This window comes from Trachymyrmex cornetzi, unplaced genomic scaffold (genome assembly GCF_001594075.2).
Source record: "Trachymyrmex cornetzi isolate Tcor2-1 unplaced genomic scaffold, Tcor1.1 scaffold687, whole genome shotgun sequence".
NCBI lineage: Eukaryota > Metazoa > Arthropoda > Insecta > Hymenoptera > Formicidae > Trachymyrmex > Trachymyrmex cornetzi.
The window spans coordinates 371,295-391,107 of record NW_017300011.1 but is presented as its reverse complement, the minus strand read 5'-3'; the positions used below and the strand labels follow the sequence as shown (position 1 = coordinate 391,107).

The window sequence follows — 19,813 nt, the reverse complement described above, 5'->3', positions numbered from 1 at the left end:
ATAACACGGCTTATAATATATAAATGTATTGTATAAATGTGTTTTACCGAGCTGCTACTTGGTGTAATAACAACTCCGTCAAGCAGTTAAGTTTTATTGCTATTGGTATGAAATTTTACGAGTCTTCCTCACGCCTTCGCGCCGCCACCCGTTTGTCGAACACGTACATTGCGTTGCACATCTGGGCAAGCCGGGTGAACAGGAAAAACGTGACTCGATGTTAAGTAATGTATTATGGCACGCGCAGGTGGCATTCCGAATCGACGATGTAGAGGCCACCGTCGGTATGCCTCTTGAGCCTGTATATCCCCGATCACACATGAATCGAGAACCGATGTGCAATACTTCTTCCGTATCGACAAACATCGCTATTTTTGTAACTACGCGATGAATTGAAGATTCGTCCGATAATTGCAACATACATATTCCATCCTGCTGAGTCAAGCGTTTCGAGGGGACACAAAAGCGCCATTATCTTAATATTGGAGTAAGCTGAAACTTTCTATCGCCTAGATATATTTGAACGTTTGAAACTCGGAAGATTCACAAAAGGCCCTTTGTGCAATAGAGCAAAACTGACGTCTTAAAGAGACTAAATTCGGTATCCGGGGGAGGGAGGGGGGGACTTAGAGATCAGAAAAACAAGTACGAAAGACACAAATCTTCGTCGAGTTCAGGATCAGTTTTAGAGAACATAAATTTTGTAGGAACAGTGAGAATATCTAAGGAAGAACTATTTTCTCAGACAACCATGATTTAGCGAATTTAGTGAATAAGTAACTTTATTGTAGCAAGAAGTTCCAACTCTCAAACTTCTCTTATACGAAAGATGATTCACTATAGACGAAATATCTATAAATTGCTCCTTGAAGATTTTCGACAAGATTTCAATGTTTCTGAAGATGAAAATAAAATAGATGGAACTTCCTTAAGCATATATTAGGATTAGCATTTTATGAAAAGAGAATTAAATATAAATATTTTATCCAGAATAATTAATAAATTATATTCTTTGAGATTTTCCTTATCTTTTTAATATCTTCTTGAAATTTTTAATTTCAAAGTATATATCCTTGAGATATACGTTCAATCGTGTTTGTATTGAAACATTCTATTCCCGGTGGATCCATGGAAAACGCTTATATTAGAACGCTTGACCAACGCTCGGTCAGCTCTAAAGCGATTACGTTCCTCAATAGGAAGCGTCTATTCAGATGGGCAACGATCAAGAACGCGCGTCCTGCTGCACTTAATCATTTACAGTTCCTCGTCGAAGAACCGATTCACCGACTCGTGTAGCCGTTTAAATGCTCGAGAGCTTAATGCACATTCTGATCGGTAAGCGGACCGAGTCGAATTATTCGACCGATTGGTAACCGATTGATTCGCACTGTCGAGATAATGGCTCGATTCGATCTCAATGCAGCCACGATTAACTTTAGTCTATTATGCTCGATGAAGTAAGAATTTTGCCAAATTGTCTACATTTAGATATCAGACTACAATTCTAGAATGCGGTTTCAACTCCGCAATTCGCAATGTTTTAAGAAATTTTATTTTTACGCGTTCATTATTAGTGTCAAAGAATTAAGGATGATTATGTTAATTAACAACTTTTTATATTGTATTAGACAGGAGGTAATACAAAAAGAGCTCGGCAAGAATTTAGAATCTGAATAAAAAAATCGTTTATTCAATAAAAAGTAGATATATTTTTAAAAAATCTAATTCACCTCCGTAATTCGTAATATTTTGTATAAGAAATTTTATATACACTCATGTATTGGTGTCAAAGAATTAAAGATGTATTATACATTTTTTTTAACAAAATAAAAATAAATCTAAGTAAAAGGTATATAAGAATCATATTTAAGTTTTATTGATCAAAAATCAATAAAACTTGAACATAAAAATATACATATAATAATACGATTTTCGATATCATTCCTCTAAATATCTTGATGGTATATTTATATATAAAATATCTCGATGATCTAATCAAACAATAATTACATGCTTCGACTTCTTGATCTTTAGATTTACTATAATAGCAGTCGCAATCCGCAGTAGACGAAACGATAATACCAAGTAAAGATAAGTTAAATTAAGTTAACGATCTCCGATGGATTGTACGTTGACAGACAGAAATTGTTCCCAAACAGCTGATCAACTGAATATTAAAATTTCAATAAATCTGTGAATAATATGAGAAAATTGAGAACAATCCAAAATAATTTATACAAACGTTCATAAGTCATATTTGCCAATAATAAACAGTATATAACTTTGCATCACCGGTACTGTGTGAATTTTGCTAGTCTTTATTTAGTCGTCGCTTGTCTTTTGTAACGTTCATATGTGTTAAAGCCACAGCATAAGTGCATAAGCGAACCAACTAATCAGAATCTTTCTTTTCCTCCCATTCCACGGAAAAGAAGAATTTCGATTGGTTGATTCCCTTCTGCACTATGCATTATGCGTTATGCAAAAGTCCATGCTGCGACCAATAGTCTGATCACATCTCGTTTGTTAAATTATGCGATTGACTCTTTTTTTACATAAAAGAATGTTATTGACCATCACTGGATACATGTCTTAACATTATCATATTTTGTAACTTCTCCGGCGAGTTTTATTTTGATCGACGTTTGAATAAATTATTTTGGATTGTTCTCAATTTTCTCATATTATTCACTGATTTATTGAAATTTTTGGGAACAATTTCTGTCTGTCAACGTACAATTTATCGGAGATTGTTAACTTAATTTAACTTATCTTTACTTGGTATTATCGTTTTACTCGTCTACTGCGGATTGCGACTGCTATTATAGTAAATCTGAAGATAGCTCGATCAGGAAGCAGAAACATGTAATTATTGTTTGATTAGATCATCGAGATATTTTATTGTTCTGAGATATTTTATGTTATACCATCAAGATTTTTAAAAAAATGATATCGAGAATCTGTATTATTATATGTATATTTTTATATTCAAGTTTTTCACTCTTATATGCCCTTTACTTAGATTTATTTTTATTTGATAACAAGAGTCTTATCATTTTATGTTTTTTCACAAAATGAATATATGGAAAATTACACATTTTTCTATATTATATTTGAAAGTATTATAAAAAGTAGATTTTCAGAATCTGGATCAAAAATCATTTATTCAAAAAAAGTAACTATATGTTTAAAATCTAATTAAGATAAAATAAAAAATTTTTTTACAGTATAAAATTATATTATGAAATATTAAATATTGATCGTATTGAACAGTTCGTATAATATTTATTTTGATACGGAAATTATAAATTTCCAATTCTAAGTCATTTTTTACAGAAAGTATACACGTGTGTGTGTGTGTGTGTGTGTGTGTGTGATATATCCATAATTAGTCACTTCAATTGAATTGTTTTACATTGTGAATCTCTTGGGATCATAAAATCGCGATTTTCTTGGTGACGACAACTTCGCTCTGTTCTTATTTTTCAGATATATGTATTGAATATTGGATTTGAGAGTCAGAGTCTGCGAAATAATACTGTCTCTCTGCACCGTTTTATTTATTATTCATCAAGCAGTGAATGTAGAATATGCGTTTAATTGCCAATTTTTACTACTATAGTATACTTGATTACTGCTATACACATATCGCAAGAGAAAAGTTACATTTAGAGATATAATAAATTAACCGTAATTATCCGATATTATATTTCAATTCAAGAACAATCAGTTTTGATTACTCCAGTGAGTAATTCGATAAAGCGTGTCACGATGTCCCACGAATAATTCCGAGGTCGTATCTTCGTATCTTGTACCTTATATTACGATTCCATTTGAAATGAAAATTTGCTTTATCATAGAAATTCTCGAAATGAATGATCATATTAAATTTTAAATTACCCTTTTCAGCAAAATAAAATTTTTAGATATATAATTTTTAATTTTTTTTCATTGAAAATCAATAATTATTTTAAGCCTTCAAAAATCTAAAAATGAACAGTATATTAATTTTGCACTTCAGAATTCACGTGTATCTTTTAGATAACATATCGTTCTCAAAAGTGCTAAAACTCAAAAAAACGTGATTTTCTAGTTATTACCATGAATAAATTAAGTAAACATTCATCAAAAGTAATCTAACTTAACATTATTAAAAAAGTAAAAATCGTCAAAATTCAAAAAGAGTTCTTTAAAAAAAATCCTCAAACTCAATACAACTTAAAAAGAATGATTTCTTAAGAATTATGAAATGAAAATGATAAAAAATGACATTTAATCATGTTAAGAATATATTCTTTTTACCAATATTTTGAAAAATAGTTTTCCTCTTTTCTCTTTCCATGAAAGTTAATTTTTCGGGTTGTGTTATTTTTGAAGTAAGGAAGCGAATTATGTCCTGTGTATTGGATGTTATGGAATTTTGATCGAATTTTAACGATTTGTATAGACGGAACAATTTGTGCAAGGCATTCCGCGCTCAGAAAAGCATGAGGAGATCTGTTCGACTCGGTTGAGCTTCACCGCGATCGAGATTTCTTCGCCGATTCGTTCCGGCTGGACGAGCCACAGGAACGAAGGGACGAAAATAAAAAGCTCGTAACGAGGTCGCTCTACGCGGGGATAAGAGAAGATGCGGCGTCGTCGCCGCCCCGAACAAGAAACTCGATTGAAAAGTTTCCGCTCGTCTCGCAACGAAAGATAGTTTTCCGCACGGCGCGCCCTTCGCAGCTGCCGATGGACCGTTCGCATCCGAGGTGAGAACATTTTCGGAGCGAGTCTCTCGCAAAGATTCTCGTGAAGATAAAGGCGTGCCATTTCCGCCGGCGGTCACACGACGCTGGTGTAAATAAGGTAATGGCAAAGTGACGATACGTCGTCGGAATGCCACGTGCGTGCTATATCTCGCAATCATCAAACGTAACAGTCTTCCTTCCGCTAGTTTGACCTAAAGTAACTGTCCCTATTAGTACGTCTTGTTACTGAATTAGTTATTAAAAATTGTAGCTTCAATTGTGTCTGCTTGAAATTAATATCGGTTTCTCAACTATTCTTCTTATAATCTTTTTTTAATCTAAAAAATATTAATGTTTTATAATGTTTTTAATAAAAAAATAAAAAAAATGTTTTTGTCCCTATTAGTGTGTCCCTTTAAAGGACGATGGATTTATTAATGTACTCCCTTTATATGTCTATCCGCATTTAACTCATTTTAACATATAGTTTCTAAAACAGATAATAGATGTAAGTTAATTGTTTAAGTTAACGTTGCATAAATCATTATTTTAATTATACTTAGGATTTTAATGTACATTTATAACACAACGTTCTTAGCTTCAATATATTATAACATGCTAATAAGAACAAACTTAAAATCTTGCAATATTATTGAACCTATAAATTTCTTTAAATTGTGATATGTATGTCTTTTTTAGAAAATATTACTATACTTTAATAGTTAAAAAATACAGTACTATCTTTAATATTGTATACATTAATAATTTAAATTTATAAAAATACCTTTTTTCTTATTTATTTATGCTAGTTTTCAAATGGCTTATTTAAGTAGAAAAATACTAATAAGGACAGTTACTTTACCTGTCATATATTACGCTTACTACTATCACGTCCGCTTCACAATTAAACAGCTCTCGCTAGGATAATTCAGATTTAACTCTCAACTATAACATTTGGACCCAAAGCGAAAATTTAGGAAATTACGGTTGTACATATGAAATATTAATTATTAAATTCATAATGTCAAATTACAATTCATAATGTCCAATTGGAATTGTTTTTAATCATTTCTATATATGTAGGTCGTCATTGCTCCTATTCAACATATCGTAATAATTATGTTGTATAATTATAGCATTAATAATAATGTCGTATAAAATTAATTTAACTAAAACAATAATGTTAAATAATTTAATTCAAGAAAATGTATTAAATTTCATTTTAATTTAGTTAATAATTTACTAAGCGCATACGTTAATATGAATGTTGTTTAGTTTGAAACTACAGAAAGGGATTGATTTACATTTTGACACACATGAAAATTAAAAATAACGAAATGTTATTTAACCAAAGGGAAATTTGGTTACCATTGCTGCTTTGAGGTCTAACAGTGTACAATCTGTACGATCGCTACGAGGTTCTAAACTGTAAGTAAAAAAAACTTTGAATCTTCCTCTATCAACCGTAAAGTGGAGGTTCATTTGCATTTTGTATTTTAAATAAGACACTTTAGAACTTAGGCGTAGCTTTTTCATAGCTGTAGTTGAAGGTTAAAGATGTTTCTGTAAAAAGTGACCTCCATTAAAAATTTATACTTTCCATATAGAAAAAAACGTTATATGCATTTGAAATAGTTCAATAATTAGATCAATTTATATTTAATAACACAGTTTTATAGTTTGAATGAAAATTTTCTTATTTTATCTGTTTTTTTTTTTAAACGTGTCTACTCATATTGAAATAATTTTTGATCCATTTTAAGTTGTCGCCAGATTTTTTGTATTACTTTTAAAAATACAAATAGAAAAATCTGTAACTTTTTTCATAATTTTGTTAAAGAATATGTAATATATCTTTAACCCTTAGATGCGTGTAAGTAAACGGGATAAATTAAAAGATAGGATAATAAAATAAAATTAATTATACGCTATTTATAATTACTTCTTTGACGATTTGAGGAAACTTTCGAGACAGATCGTTTATTGAAACACCCAAGAATCATCCTGCGTAATAAATATAATTACTATCTGCTCTCTCTGTTCTCTGAAAAGGAATAAGAAGTGCACACGCAGAAATTCAATTTCGACTTGAAATTGACAAAGAAAGGAAGTTCCATTATCTATGTGCACTCTTAAAACTTAATTCGTTGAGATGAGTTTAATCTCTGATGTTAAATATCTTCGCTATTAAATCCCCTTCAAATATTTGTTAAGAAAAGGTCGGCTCAAAAGATCGAAGAACTTGTCATTAAAAAGATATTGACATAAAATGAGATTGAATTGCAAGTAGACATTTATACATCAAATTAAAAAACTGTTTTAAAAATAATTAATAACGCGCAAAAAAAATTAATCGACAAGTAGCAGAAATTTTTTAGAATGGAACAAAATTGAAACTAGCAATCAACTTTTCTCGATATTAAACGATATCGTAATTTTTGTTCAAGTTTCAATTTTACAGTTAAAGTTACCCCCCGCAATCTAACTTTGTCCTGCGGTAGTTTGATGTACAGTAAAAACTTTAATATAGAGTGTTCCCGTTCCTAATAATTTTTTCTTGTATAATCGTTCGTTATTGGATTTATACATCGCTTCAACTCGTTAAATTTGTCGTGCACGCGAAATTAATCTCGCGTGGCTAGTTTGCTCGCGTAAACTTCAGAATTTTTTTTTTAACACCGTCGTGTTTCCCGATAAACGCCGATAAATGCTCATCATAGGATCGACAAAGTGGTCATTTGGAAGCGCGTCTGTTTGCGTTGCAAATATCGATCCGCAATTTTCGATCTGTTGTTCGATGGATCGCGCCATGTAATGTCACCACGAAGTTTCGAATTTCACGTGAAGTCGCGTGCGAAACGAGCCAGGACGCGGGACGACAAGAGTGAGCGGGTTTCGCGAGCGACCGCGGGACAGGGAAGTGAAACGAGAGGGTGCATGTCGGAGAGGAAGAGAAAGCGGGTAAAAGAGAATGAGAGGGAGAGAGGTAGAGAGTGAGAGAGGGAGGAAGAAGGGAGAAGCAGAGAGAGAGAGAGAGAGAGAGAGAGAGAGAGAGAGCCACGAATGACGTCAAGAGAGAAAGAGACCCTTTGGTCACGATGGTGCGCGTCGGCCCTACGACCCTCTGGCAACCACCCCTTCTCGTATGCCACCATCCAACGCGACCCTCCCTCTTGTACCCAGTGTGCGCCCTCCACCCCTTCAGCCCGGTTTCCTTTCTCTCTCGCCCCCTCTCTCTTTCTGTCTTTCTCTCTCTCCCTTCTGGCACGATGTAAGCCCGCTCCGTCGATCAATATTACTCTCTTCGAGCGCACCACGGCTCGTCTGAGCGCCAACCGAGCGCTATCATATTAAGTTCCGAGCACTTTGCTCCGAGCACTTGGAGGAGCTTCAGCGCATCGCGAAAGTTTTCTCGCGCGAATACGCCGAGAGCGCGCGATATTATCTGTATCTTTCCCCCGCGATGGAGGTCGCGTCGCCATTTTTACAGTCGTGCCCGGCCTCCATTTATTTTCTTCTTCGTGCGAAGCGAATGCAAATTTTTACTTATGCTCGATAAATTTCACGTCACCGGCTGCTGTGTCTCTCGTCGTTAGAAATTGCCGTAATCTTTCCTTTCTTGACATACATTCTCGATGAAAATTAACGTGAGCTTTCATCTCGAACGGGAACGATGTCAATTTAACGCGAAATCTGAGAAAAATGAACGATTGATATATATATTAGACGTAATTCTTAATTTTTTAGCCTTATATCAGAAAGTGCAAAAAGTAAAAAATTATTTTTAAATGACTTTTGACTGACAGGAATCCAAAGATTTTATATTCAACTTTTTCCGCGTAATATCGAAGTTTAAACAATAAATATTTTTGTGTGAATTTTGTTATGACAGCTCAAAAACCTCACCTTTTAAACAACAAAGGATAATTTTACACAGAGATTTTATTTTGCAGAAGTTTTATCTCGTTTTCGCATTTATATTTTTAATAGAAATCTTGCTGGGGAAATACGGTAGTAAAAAACAAAAAAATTATGCATTGACAAAAGATGTCATTGAAATTATTTCACCGAACGAATAATTTACAGCCCGCATGTATTACAGCGTAAAGTTACTCCCTTTTTTTCTAGAGTAAATCTAAACTCATCTTATGATAAGTGTTTCCCCTCAATTTTCTTTCGCATTGACACGAAAAAAGCATTACGTTTCGCAGGCGTTTCATCGCAAGAGCTCGCTAACATCACTCCACTAAGTTTTCTTTGCAATTTTATCCACCAAGATAGAAAAGGTTGCTCGGAAACAATGCTATCGACACATACATAACGCAGATACTCTGAAAAGTTTACCTACGGATCGCGACTGATTCTCTGACCCCTGTCGCGCCTTTTCCACAGGGATGACTGATCTACAGTCATTTGGGCTTAACAAATTTACGGACCCAAGCTCAACACATTGCAGACATTTATATTTATTGTATACATAAGATACAGCATAATTTAAATTAATAAGAAAAAGAATAAAAAGTAGATTTTATAAGTTTAATATTAACTAAAAGCGTAAATTTATTTTTATCTTTATTTAAAAATTCAGAATTTAAGGACATAAGCATTTTAAAACCGTCAACCTGATTTATCATACAAATTAGAGAAAATTCAGTGGTATAAATACAGATAGTCCGATTTCTTTTTCTTTTCCTTTGTTTGAACCTTTACAAAAAGTCATTATAAAGTAGGGGATTATAAAAACATTATAAAAATGGGGAAAGTCATTATAAAATAACGCTGAAACAGTGTTATATATTGAGGCAAGAAATGCACTGAAAATTAATTATAACAAATCTTACTCGAAGAAAAGCGATAAATTTCAAAAATAAACCCCCGTTTTCTCTGAAGGTTAATGCTATAATTTCATAAATAATTTCGCTAAATAGCTACCATAACTGAACAATAATATATTCTATTAATATTTTAAGAGATACTTTAATGCACTGCAACTGCTTTGACTCTGTTTTAAAAATTAAATGTTTTCTATTTTTAACATATATTATTGAGAATAATAATAATATCTATAATAATAGGATAAGAAAATAGAATTTCGATATGGTGCAATTTTGAACGAAGTAATATTTGAATCCTATTTTCTAAGTTCAGGATTAATTTTTATGTGATAAGTTTTAGAATTTTGTACATATATAGGGTAACTCCGATATATACGCCGCACCTATCAAAAACTCAATTTATTAAGTATTATTTATTATGTTTAAAATAAACGAGCTATATCAGTAAAAACTTTGTACTGTCTACTACTACTATGAAAAAAATATTAGAAATCCGAAATATTTAGTTTTCGTATTAAAAAATAAACTTTTTGAAATCTTGCATTTTTGCTATATATAGATAATGGGTGGGATACGAGTATATGGCAAAAATGCAAGGGTTTCAACAAACTAAACAAAGAGAGAATACGAAAGCAAAGCACTTGTATTTTGCTATACAACATGCTTTACTATTCCTCTACACGTATATATCACGAAATAACCAGGTCTTTTACACGCCTTACAATAATCATTTTATGTAAATTATAATTTATGATGATGCTACTTGTTACACACACAGTGACAAATTGATTCAACTCACAATAATTTCATTAATATTAAGAAGCTGAAATTATAACTCAATAACAACTAATATAACATAAAGGCATGTAACAGAGTAGTTGCGAGAAAATTACCCCTACTCCTTCTATTTTTTCTGACTTTCGCGGCGTAAATCCCAGCGCGGCGTATATACTGGAGTTACCCTAATGAGAAGATTACAAAACTTCAAAAATTGGATTCAAATTTTATTCTTTTCAGAATTGTATCACCATGTCCGAAATTGTATCACCTTATCATATATTTTTATCTACAAAATATACCTTAATTAAAATCTATAGAAAGGTAGACTGTCATTTCAAATGCTGCAATTTGATGAGATTCTGCCATGGTGAGAGATTCTTCCGCCGTTATGAATTCTGCAATGTTCGCGATTAGCCCATGTCAAAATAATTAGGCATTCCAGCGTATTTTACAAATATTTCAGTATTATGACACGTCCGTAAATACGTGCGTACGTATCTCGATTTCCGCACTGGTTCGATCAAATATTTTATGGACTATGAAATGCTAAAATCTCGACGCCGGAATTCGCATCTAATGAAATCGCGGGGCGAATGAGAGAGAGATGCGACCGTAAAAATTCTTCGTCGTGGCGGCTGCCCCAAAATTATATGCCAGACCACTAAAAAGGCAAATGATACTCGTGTTTTGAATACGCGAACCAGGGGTTGCGACCCGGTCGTAAAAATTCGCGACACGGCGACCCGCCAGCGTAGAAATGGCACTTAATCCGCATCGCCGCGCCCGGAGTATCGACGTTTCGGAAAGAGCTCTCGACTCCAGACTTTTCGCAAAGTACAAACTTATGAACAGGAAATGGCGACGTTTAATTCAAGCCGCATCTCCATTTCCCACGAATCCTGCTTGAGTGGTAAAAATTAAAGTCATACCTTCTGTTTTTGGCTTCTATCATCTTTCTTATTAAAATAAAGCCTTAATTCTTTTGTAAGGCATTTGTTATATTTATTATAATTATTACATTAATATAAAATTCATATAGAAACTATTACATCTAGCTTTAAGATACTCAATAATATATTAATACGTCATTACTTTATCTAACGCGTTCCATTAAATACTCTATGGTCGCATATACATGTTAATATAATAGTTCGTTAATATCTCAAATTAAATTTAGTTATTAAATTAACAGGGAAAGATTGTTCATGTATCTACGCGAATTATCGCATTTCGATCATGACACGCTTATTGTATTTTATATCCTCTATTATTAGTTATAACATACAATTAATTAACGTAAAAACTCTAGGAGTTTGTCAAATCCTGCAAAATTCATTTGGATATGCACTGAGAGAAAGGATTTTGTTAATTTAGCAAGCCACCAGTACCTTTAACCGGTGATCGGTAAATATATAACAACAAATTATGTTGTTGTGATTGCTGCTAGTCTGCTATACCAACTAATTATTAGTAACAGAAACAAACTATATAGAATCTAACCTATCTTTTGGATAGACTTTTATATATATATGAGCCTCTTATTTGCTAGCGATACTATTGATTATTTGTTACATTGACGAATTAATTTGTAATCGTAACAAATCGATTGTTTTTTTAACAAATATCACATTTGCTTTCCCTTGATTTGTTCCTATAACAAAATCTTTTCTCTCAGTGTGAAATACAGGTATACTAATTATTCAGTATTTTGCATCATGTAGTTTGATTGACGTAAAGAGAATTATCCGTACCAGAGTTGCCACAAATTCCTCGTCCTAGGTTTTCTGACTTTCAATAACATTTTGAAAACTGCATTTATTGATTTAAAAATCATTAAACATTTGGTTGACGGAACAATTAATTAGTAATGTAAATTACTGTTAATGTTACTGACACCACTTCCATTTAATCGTTATGGCCGTAGCACAGACTTTTGCATAACGCATAACGCATAGTGCATAAGCGAATCAACTAATCAGAAGCTTTCCTTTCCTCTCATTCCATGGAAAAGAAGAATTTCGATTGATTGATTCCCTTATGCACTATGCATTATGCGTTATGCAAGAGTCTGTGTTGCGGCCATTAAGCTTCACGAAGAAAAAAAGGATTAGCGGTAGGAGCTAATATAAAGCTGTGGTAGCTAAAATGTGTCTTTAAAATTAGGACAGCTAATGCTGTTGCTGCTCAAGCTAAATTTATTAGCTATTTGTACTTATGTATTATATGTACTGTAGCAACAAATTTTTGCTGTTAGAGACATATTTAGCTGAATGCTACTTTATCTTTTACTGTAGAACTTTTAGGTACACCGAAAAAATGAATATCCCACTTACGTATAGTATGTTTTCCTCTTAATTAAAATAAGCGCCAAAACGATCCTCTTAATTTAAGAGAAAAATCATCTAAATTAACATCCTGAATATTCTTAATATAATGTACAGGATGTCCTACTTTAAATGATGATCTCAAATATCTCTTGAACAATACATTTTAGAGAAAAATGTTTCAGACAAAAGTTGCATGGTTTTAAGGGGGAAATCATCAAAAACCGCGTGAAGCACGCGTGTAGCGACGCAAATCAAGAATATGTCATTAATTTAAGAGGAAATATTCTTATATCTATTAAGAGAGGAAATATTAAGTATCTTTCAAAAATACAATTTTTTCGGTGTGATATCTTTTTAACTATACCTGTACTAATATATGCTTTTAATTTCAACTAAAAAAGTTTCATGCCACAGTGAATGTTTTTTATCTGTAAAGCCAGAGCTTAGTAATGATACTAAGGCGGTAGATCTTACAGCTAAGTTTGATTCAGCTGTTAAAATTTATCTGTTATTGCCAAGTCATTTTTTCGACATGTAGTATTCCAAAACTGCGTAGGTATGATATACTCGTATCAAACTTCTGTAAAACCAAGAATTTATATTTTCTAGAAAACTTTGCAAAATTCCCCGACTTTTCCCCGATTTCCCTGACCGTTTTCAACTTCCCTGACATTTCCCTGATATCCAGTTTTGTAGCAATCCTGCATACGCGGACAAATGTACGGTGGACGTTCGTGCTGGCTGGTGTATTCGTCGCGATAGAATCGATTCTCGCCATGGTGTCGTAAACCTTACCAATCCCGAGTAGAAACCGAGGCGCGCCTAGCGCAAGTAACGCAAGACACATACGTCCCTAATGCATTAAGACAACTTTTCCTTCTTCGCAGCGAATACGGGTACAGCCCACTTTCCGCACGAAGACGCGGATGAGGTTTCGGGCGCGAAGACGGCGAGAATGTTACAGACATAAGCCGTAAAGAGTAAATTTTACAGAAGAACGAAAGGAGGTAAAAAGTAGACGATATTTTATACGGCCAATTCCCCGTTTCCAAAAGGGATTCAGCGAAATCCTTTCTTCCTTTCAGAAACGGGGCGGAAATAATACTCGGTTGTACCCATCTACCCGATTACGAAAGAAACAACTTTGTAAAAAATTGATTTAACGAAACTTTTCTATTCGAATAATTTATTCGCAAGTTACTTGCTCATTGAGTGAAACAAGTATAAAGAAAGCTCCTCTCAATAGAAAATGTAACTCGGCTTTATAATAACTTACGCGAGTTAAATTCGATATTACTCTTAGGCCCAGTTCCACAACTCATGGTTAACTCTTAACTGAGGTTCAATTTGTTTCTCATCTCTTTCCAATTCTAGAATTAGAAAGAGACAATAAATAAGTTGAACCTCGGTTAAGAGTTAACCGTGAGTTGTGGAACTGGGCCTTAGTGTTCTAGATGTAGGTAGATAAACGGCGATGGAATTCGAGGATTCGAAAGAGAGACATGATTTATGTGGTGTACCGATAACGTCAGACAATTTGATCCGATGTGTCGTACGACGCGCGTAAACCGTGTTTTTTTAGCATATATACGTTGATGCCGAAAAGCGAGCGGACCAGTGGCGGGAATATCTCTTGACCCATCGCCTCTCTTCCACTCTTGCAAAACCGCGACGCGTCACGCCGATAATCCGTGACACGAATTCTCGTTTCGATTTTATAGCACGAGACGATTTTATCGTGCGACGCACGTTATCCGCGGTTATCGAGAGCAATGATAAATTTTCAGATACCATCTCGAATTCTTGCCTCGATATCGAGAAGCGAATGACACCGATGGATGGGGATATACCATGCGATGTCCCGCAGGGGATATCCCGCTTTTGTGTCGCGGCCATTTTAAAGGAGCTGATGAAATACTTCAAGCGGCTTATGGTCTATAATATTCTCAAATCGGCTTAAATTCACAAGATACTATGGTATCTGCAACTTTAATCTTACAAGATAAAAATAGAAAGTTTAGATCGTAAGTAAGAGTAATCCGTCATGTAATCGCATTTTCAGGCATTTTGGGATAATGTCGACAAGTGCATAAGGCTAGTTAAATTAAAGCGTGTGACTGTAATCTTAACTTAAACATTTTAAATATTACTTGCGGATAGTTTATGTATATATATATATATATAGGGTGTCCGGAAATTCGCAAATTAAAATATCATAGCAACAAAGTTCTCGAAAAAATAAGTTAAAAGTGATTACCATTTTTCGTTCCGAGCAGTAATTTTTGAAATATAGAAGTTCAAAACAAGCTAATTATAGATCACGATTAAACGGAAATCCGTCCGTAAATCACGCATTGATAGTGTTAGTAGTCGCGCATTTTACGCGCTCAATGACATTAGACAAATAATCGTTTGCGTAACGTCAGTGTAATAAAAAACACTGCGTGTTGTGTAATATTATAATATACTTGTTCCGCATTAATTGTATTGTACTATATTTGCAATGTCACACTCGTATATTTCAAGACGATTATAAACTACACGGCTAATGGTACGCTAACTTTCCACACATTCGCTAAATATGCATGATAATTATGCACATCATATGTGTGTGTATGTGTGTAATGTTTGCTACACATAATGTTGACGTATACTAGTCACGTCATCTAAAGCCGCATTAATGATAACCTTACATTTTTCTGTTTGTCATATTTATCTTATTATTTAATATGATACGACGTTCGTAATTGCATCACTTTATTATATAAATTGCTTGTAATTAATTAATTTCTACTATTTTAGTACGTTTAAGCGGAAATATAATTAATGTCACGCACAACTAGTAAAGAAACTTTAATTTTTAACTAGGTAAGTGACTTAGAGATACGCAAGTTGGTAATAGATGCTTGAAACATTCCCTAAAAGAATTTCATTCTATAGTCATTTTTTACTGGTATATACATTAATACATCAATAATATATTAAATATAGTTAAAGTTACATTAATTATCCTTATGAGATAAAAAAATGTAAAAATAATGAATCTTGAGACTTCTGGGCAATACTTTTTATTTTCCTTTTCCAAAACAAAGTTTTGGAGATAACTGTACCTGTTGTGACCACCCTCACTTACCCACTTACAGATAAAATGAATCGAGACTGTGTGTTATAACTTTTATACAAACTTTGAACTTAAACTTAAGTGTAAACTTTTGTTTAAATTTTATACTCCAATATAAAATTTATTCGGTACAATCAATCGAAGATCTCCACAATTACAATCGTGCACGGTATTCGAGATCAATGTCAGATCTATGAATATTCGTGAAGACGCGCTTTATCGAAAATCTCGTACAATTGAGGGGATGGGCAGAATAAAAGCACAATTCTACTTAGGCTCTTTTTCCGGTGATTAGCTTTTTTACATAATATTGATCGTAATAGAGAAGTATTGTAACATGTAACTTCTTAAAGACATTACATAAATTCATTTGATATTGTATCCATTTGTGTATAATAAAAAAGTGGCAAGTTATTTTAATTTGTATTAATATCAAGATTTTGTAATTAGGCCTTTATTCCGCCTATCCCCTCAATTATAAAAGCATTCGAGCCACACCGCGCTTGAGTACCCCATCCCTCGTCCAATATTACGATCCTCCCTGAAGTTATATCGATAAGAGGCACGAGGCGCGTACTCACAGTTGTCATTCTTGCCATCGACGCAGCCGGCACGCTGGCACAGCACGAGCGCCAAGAGCAGGAGGGCTCGAGTGCCCCCCGCTAGGCACATCCCTGCGGCGGCCTTATCGTTATCGGCACGCGCACATCGTCCACACCACCCCCGCGCGAAAGGCACAGATAGGGTCGTCGTCTTTTTCCCCTCTTTGCACGCACGCACGCACGTACCACCCGGTGTGACGAACCACCACGACGATGCAACCGCACCCCGCGACGTGTCCCGCGCGACTGAGCGCCTCCACTCGGTGCGATTTTACGCGCGAACCGCCCCCACACACATCGTTCCCCGTCGTCGACGTAATCGTCGTAGTCGTCGTTGTCGACGTTGAAGCGAAGGAGAGAAACAGGGTAAAAGAGAGAGAGAGAGAGAGAGGGGGGGGGAGAGAGTTTGCGCGTGCGCCCTACGAATCTCGAGAAGGGTGTGGATGTCGACGGGGGTTGAAAGGACGTACTACGCCGACACCCACGCTCATTGTTGAGGCGAGTTAATGAGGACGAGCGTAACCGGCTTTTCGACCGGATTACGCTACGTCGCAACGCGGACGCGCGAAAACGTACCGCGGAACACGCTGCCCGGAAAATGCGGACGGAAGTGGCGATGACGATTGGCTTGGGGATACAAGAGAGAATCCCAAATGAGGTCGTTTGATTCGACATTGTTCACCCAGAGGAACGTAATCAGATATGCAATTGCAGATTGAGGTATTAAGCTCGCGCATCTCTTTTTTTTGTTGGACATTTTTATCAGAGATATTATTAAGCTACTTTAAATGCTCTGTGATATAATTATATAATTATTAATGTCTACTTTGGTGGAGAAATATATTTTTAACCTTTATGTATTGACATTCTGATAAGTCAAATATGTATTATATAATGATATCGAAAATGATATCAAAACTTAAAATCGTGTTGAAATTTTATAGCTATTTTATATAGCATTTCCAAATATACGAATTTCATTGTACGGAGAGTTGATGATTAATTGATCGAAACAAAAGCAAGTATAAATATATAGACATAAATATATTAATATACACACATCTAAATTAAACTGACAGAATCGGAAAAGTTATTTAAAAATGTAAAGTATCGTTGAAATATTTTATTAGTCATATCTGGAAAAAAAATCTGAAGTGAAAGGATTAATTTCGATTCAGAGAGATTAACATCGTTTGTACGATACATTCACGAGCGTTGTAGAAGATGAAAGCATACGGTTTTATGAATTTAGTGTAGTTACTAGTTACATAAATTATAATCGCATTCTGAGACGTGAATTCACGAGTTCACGTAGGAAAACGGATACCTACGAGTGTCAGCGAGTAACTTCAACTTAAACTTCGACGTGTGTTATCCCGACGTTCTAAATATCGTCGCGCAACCATAACCACGCGCAATGTGCTCCTCCGGTGGAACCAGATGCTGCATACGGAAGTTACAATGCCGGTTACACGTTCCCGCGCCGCGGTCGCGAAAACTGCGAAATCACGGCGAACTTCCCCGTCGCGTTCAATTTCGAGGAAATTTAGAATTCGTCGTGGACCCTCGGGTGGGTCGGATGGCAGAAAAGTGGAAGAATTGCAAATCTTGACCGCGTGACTCACGAGTCGCCGCCCGGCACGCGGAGAAGTTTGCGTGGATTTGGAAACGAATGCGGATTGTCGGCGCATACGAAGTTATAATACCTCGGCGCCGAACCGTGAAGTCGACTAAAGAAGGGAACCGTCAAAGTGCCAGGTGCACTTTCGCAGCGTTCTCGTCGATACCGCCGGGAAAAATCTTGACTGCGCGTTATGAATATAAGAAAATTGAAATAGCCGATATTACATTGGATAGTATAATAAAATGTGGGACATGTGTAAGAGAAATCGATTATCGAAGAAAGTAGATATGTGAATTTTTTTTTATATACACTGAAAGAACGATTTTGCTGAAAGATTTAAAATTTTATCGGATACACATGTGAAAATAATTTTATTAGAAACTAAAAAATGTTGAGCAACACTATAAAAAATTTTTGATATTCCAGCAAGTGTATTCTAGATCAGTTTCCAATAAAATTCTTTTGATGGTCCAACAGAATTATATTCAGCAAACTTTTAAATTTTTCATCAAAATCATTCTTTCGTATATTTTTGTGTACATTTTGTTTCGCGGACTGTAATACTTCTAAAGTTCTATAGATAAAAATATTGTTCACGGAAACTAAATTTTCATCAAAACGACTGCTGCTCCAAAGATATAAAGTATGATTTAGTTATTTTTTGTCACACTTATTATTAATTACGAAAAATATATATTATGGATTTATTTAATACTTTTTGAAAACATGATAAAATTTATGTATTTACCGTAAATATAATAATTAATCAAAAGATTACATATATGTATAGAGATAATTAAATTTACATAAATAACAACTTATAGTCGATGAAAAAAATGATTTAAACATCTTTCAGTTAACCATCAAGGACGAGCGGATTCAAGCAACGAGCGATTAAAACCCTTTCCTTTTGGGCGGAAAATTAGATCGCCGTCGGTAGACGGGGTAACGGACGAGGTGACGAGATTAAGAAGTCGTCTGCGGAAAACTAAGGAGGTGCGAAAAGTCGCCGTAGTAAATCTCATTTTATAAGGGACGCGAATGAGTTATTGTCTAGCGACCAGTCGATTCTCTCCATTCCGAAAGTGCTCTCGGAAAAAAACTCCGCGAAAAATATTCCGCGATGATTGTTGCTATGAAGTTCGATCGTGTAATTTTCCCTCGGAATTGGTAGGGTGAATTTTTCACACGAATTTTTTGAGTTTGCGATCAGATATAGAGAGCAATGAGAAAATCCCATTCGCGCGCTCGCACAAATGGGATTTAATCTAATGTGAAAAGTGTGGAAGTTCACTGATAATTCCATGATCGATTTCCTCTCGGTGAGGTACTATTTTTATAAAAGACTCCAGAATAATACGGAAACCATTTCAAGTGATGAAAATGTTAATACTTTATATTATTGTTGACAATCGCTGAAGAGAAAGTGGTGCTATTTTATCATCGTTGACGTACACATATGTTTTTTCATGTAGTTGACATAAAACTAGAAAGCTTTAATTATATTTTTTTTATTTTTATCCTGTATAAAGTTGATAAAAAAGTTCACGTTGAATAATTTATTTAGCTGTTAATTACATTGTGGAACAAAATTTAATCTTTTTTGCGACACGAATATGAATAGTCATTTCTATTTAAAATGTATTTTAAAGTTAAAGCTCGATTCTTTCATGTGGCATTAATGAAATTAGGTAAAAAATTTAGTTGCCGCTGCTATAATGTCTTATAAATCATCATTTTTTTTTGTCTCTTTGATATCATTTTTTATCAAAATTGTAACAGCCAACT

General features: G+C 34.4%; 1 protein-coding gene across 1 annotated transcript in view; it reads right to left on the bottom strand.

Moving 5' to 3' along the window:
* LOC108767536 (uncharacterized) overlaps nucleotides 1–16,602 on the bottom strand; it is a 128,449-nt gene extending 111,847 nt beyond the window's left edge. Inside the window, exon 1 of the mRNA XM_018517464.1 lies at nucleotides 16,381–16,602. Within this exon, the coding sequence (XP_018372966.1) occupies nucleotides 16,381–16,471 (91 nt within the window). The 5' untranslated portion in view covers nucleotides 16,472–16,602. The remainder of the gene's footprint in view (nucleotides 1–16,380) is intronic.
* Between the last annotated feature and the right edge of the window lie 3,211 nt (nucleotides 16,603–19,813).